At 37.5% G+C, this 3,758-nt stretch overlaps 1 protein-coding gene across 1 annotated transcript in view; it reads right to left on the reverse strand.

Annotated features, from left to right (window-relative positions):
• Positions 1–778: 778 nt before the first annotated feature.
• The window catches only part of RBP1 (retinol binding protein 1, cellular), a 13,851-nt gene continuing 10,871 nt past the window's right edge, over positions 779–3,758 (reverse strand). Inside the window, exon 4 of the mRNA XM_010005079.1 lies at positions 779–1,046. Coding sequence (XP_010003381.1) covers positions 993–1,046 — 54 coding nt within the window. The 3' untranslated portion in view covers positions 779–992. The remainder of the gene's footprint in view (positions 1,047–3,758) is intronic.

Genomic DNA, 3,758 nt, shown 5'->3' on the forward strand with positions numbered 1-3,758 from the left:
AATAACAGTTGTTACAGGAGACACTTGCAACACTGTCATGTGCTAGAGGTCTGACCTGTATCCTTGTGTTACTTGAGCTTGATGGGAATGTGGTGATGCTAACAATATATCCGGTGTGTTGACAGACAGAAAAGATGATAATTTGGTTTGCAAATTACTATAACTAGGGATTAAATCAGCATTGGAAACTGCTAAGCCAGTGCTTTGTTACACACTCAGACTGCATGAGAACAGGAGGACCACAATGGGCTGTAAAAAAAAAATCTGCATGATATTGTACCAAGCAATGCTAGTCATATATTTTGTGTGGTGTCTGTACAATTATAAACAACTTCTAGCAGTGATCTTACTAGTAGCTTCTTCAGAATAAGAAAAAAAAAAAAGAATAGGCAGGTATTGGCTAAAGTGTTTAGAAAATAATTGCCCCATGGCCATGCTTTTCCAGACTATTGACTTACTTATTTTGATAAAACAGATTATTCTTTTTGGTGGAATACTTTCAGAGAAGTACTGCTCCACTGCAGCTGATGGCAAAATTCTCACTAGCTTCAGTGAAATCAGGATTTAAGGTTAAGCCACATAAACCAGCACTCATTCACTTCCCTACAACAATTGAGCATTTGAAAACCAAACTACCTGAGGGTCCCTTACTAAGGCTACGGAAGGGTGATTTCCATTGTAACTAAAAATTTAGGTCTCAAGCTCCAGTGTCTTGTTTTATACCAAACAGTCCTATTTTGGTGTAGTCAAGAATTACAGTACACACACATTTATATCTTTTAGTATCTTTAATTGGAATCTCTAAAAATAGTCTAATTTGAAGTTATTTCTTTAAAATGATTTGTTAAAATATTTTATTCTAACTATACAGTTTTAATGTGATCTTCATTGATGTGTTTGCTCATTATTGATGATGTTCATTATTGGCATTTGGAGATTTGGTGGGAAGTCTGTAAATTCTACTGTTCTTCAGTTCGGTATCAGCAGTAGGCTCACTGTACCTTCTTGAAGACCTGCTTACACTTGATTCCACACACTCTTATTTCCTAGGAAGAGAAAATAATTTAAAAATATAATTTTCACATAGGACACATGTATTATACATTCATGTGAATGTCCAGTTTGATTTGAATCCACAATTTTCTATCAAGTTAGATTGGGTAGCTTGTACATATTTTAGCCAACATTTAATCCTATAAGAAACCAGCTGTTTTGGGTTTGTCTTCTGGTGAAAGGTGGAGTAAGATAAGCTATTTTGGGATCTCAGATTTTTAAGGGCCAAGTATGTTCCTGGTGTGTTAGTCTATGTTTGCAGTGTAAACAACTGTTGAGGTCTTTGGAATGGTAATTCTTTATTTTGGACCCATAAAACAGTTATTTGGGAATGGATTTGAATAACCAGTTCTGAATCTGTATGTGGATGACTGGTAGTTCCAACCAGCAACACCAGCAATTAGCTGAAAATCCACTCTAGCAATACAATGATAATGGCTAGAAAAAGAAAGGTAGTTGTGTACTGATGATTTGATCTAGGTCTGATAAATCACAGCACAGAAGTGAGTTTTCACAGAATTTGACCATACTGGCTGCCTAATGGTGTCTACTGTTCCTTTGTCTTCCAAAGGAGCTTTTCAAAAGTCCCTTCTTGCTAGTCATTGGATCATCATGAACTGGACATAAGCAGGTGCAATGATGTCTACAGCTTGGGCACTGATTTGTGAAGTCTACTGGTTTTTACCAGTAGTTCAATCTTCTCCATTACTGGATCTACTGAAGTTAGACCTGAAAAGTGCACACAGTATGTCTGGGGATGAGTGGAGGTGCTGACCATTTTTGGTGGAAGAAGAAAAAAGTTTGGAACTTCTTAAGGGACATAAAGATGAAGGTTATGCATGACCTAGCAGAGGGGATGTACTTTACATTTCAAGACAAGACTTAAAATAAAGCTCTCAGAAAATTTTGAGGAAAAGAAGAGGTAGAGTTTCCTGGGACATGATGCACACTTTCTCATGGGGGACTTTGATAAAATAATATATTAAAAAACCTACAGCGAGTCAATGACCTTATTGGCATACATTGCTAGTCCCTAGTAAGAGAAAGTGCTTCATGTTGAATTTATGCAACAAGCAGAATGATACACTGATTTTAGTTAGGTCTTTTTTTGTTCACTTCTATATAGGTAGCCCTGAAGAAAGCGTGTGCAATAAGGGCTAAGAGATGTGCTGGCAGTGACAAAAACTTACAGAGCAGAAGCAATCAATACAATAAAAGAGGCAATAAAACTCAGAAGGAAATGGAGAATGGTCAAATACGTCACTCATATAAAATAGAATCTAAGGAGGAAAAAGAACTACCAAGTACAGACCACAGAATGAAATGGAGAAAATAGAAGGTGATAAACTACTAAAGGATGTGGTACTACTCTCTACAGAACTGTGGAAAGAATTAAATTAACACTTGGCTCATTGTGTAAAGTTCAATAGGATCATAAAGCTATCGAAGTATCCATTTTCTACAGGTAACTGCCCATTGTATCAGAGGACTCTCAAGCTTGCAGGGCCTAGTAATCTTAACTGGCCAAAAATAAGATATTAATGGGACTCTTTTACTGTATGTTTAATGGAAAGAGTTACATTAAGAAGGATTCAGAGAAATAAAGGGGACACCTTTTTAAGTTCATTAAATACTAAAAGTGATAAAACTGAAATACTGGGAACTGGCCTGTGAAATACTTGGTTACTTCCTCTGTATTAAGTAGTTTCGTACTGACTGTTGTGACCATGAGAAACAGATGGTGATAAACTGTACAAGTGCCAACAAGTGCATGGATGCCTGCATAAACTGGCAGATATGACACAAAACTCTTCACGGCCTCGTGAAAAAGCAGCCTCAGATAAGTCAGGTAACTTTGGGGTACCTAAAAGTGGCACCAGACACATGTTTGAGCAACTGAATCAGAATTTATGACTTTTAATATCAGACTCTTGTCAAGTATAGAATGTGGTCTGGACTGGAGGTCCATGGCTAGTTTGCATGACTAGAGCATCAATCAGAGCAAGGATGACAGAAATTGGGGCTAAACAAATTGGTTTTTGGGACAGGAAATGGGAAGAGATGACTGTGAAGCTGGCAAGAGACAGAAACCAGGATGCCAATACAGAGAAATTAAAGAGCAACTAGTGCTATTGCTTCATGTGCAGATGAATGCACAAATATATTTAAGTGCAGCAAGATGCAAGTTGAACTTCTGGGCTAGACACTGTATGGTTAATTGCAACGTGTTTGCTAGCAGAGAACCTGAAAGAGCTGATGCTTGGTGTCATGGCACCAGCTGTCATGAAGCTGGGAGGCAGTATGGAAATACTGTCATGTGTTTGTGTATAGATAGAGGAAATATGCATACATAGGAAATTCTGGATTCTCCTTTTTATTGCTTCCTCCCTACTTTCAGTGAGCCCATGACCTCAGCTATAAAGGGATCGCTTACACAGTAACTTTTTCCCTACCTGCATTATATCAAGCATGTAGTCCAGATGGTAAGATCTGTCATATACATTCCCTTCCCAAACTGGTTTCTGGAATTTCCAGTACTTCTGGAAAACTGTGTTTAGTAACAAGGTGTTTGGGGTACTTTTGCAAAGATTTCATAACTCTGCTATTGATTTGAATATTTAGAGAACATCCATTTAGACTGCTGAATGCTAATTGTACCGAACAGTGAAGAGAAATGGAGATTGGATTTTTTTTTCTCAGCAGGA

This window comes from Chaetura pelagica, unplaced genomic scaffold, assembly GCF_000747805.2.
Source record: "Chaetura pelagica isolate M959 unplaced genomic scaffold, ChaPel_1.0 scaffold219, whole genome shotgun sequence".
Taxonomy (NCBI): Eukaryota; Metazoa; Chordata; class Aves; order Apodiformes; family Apodidae; genus Chaetura; species Chaetura pelagica.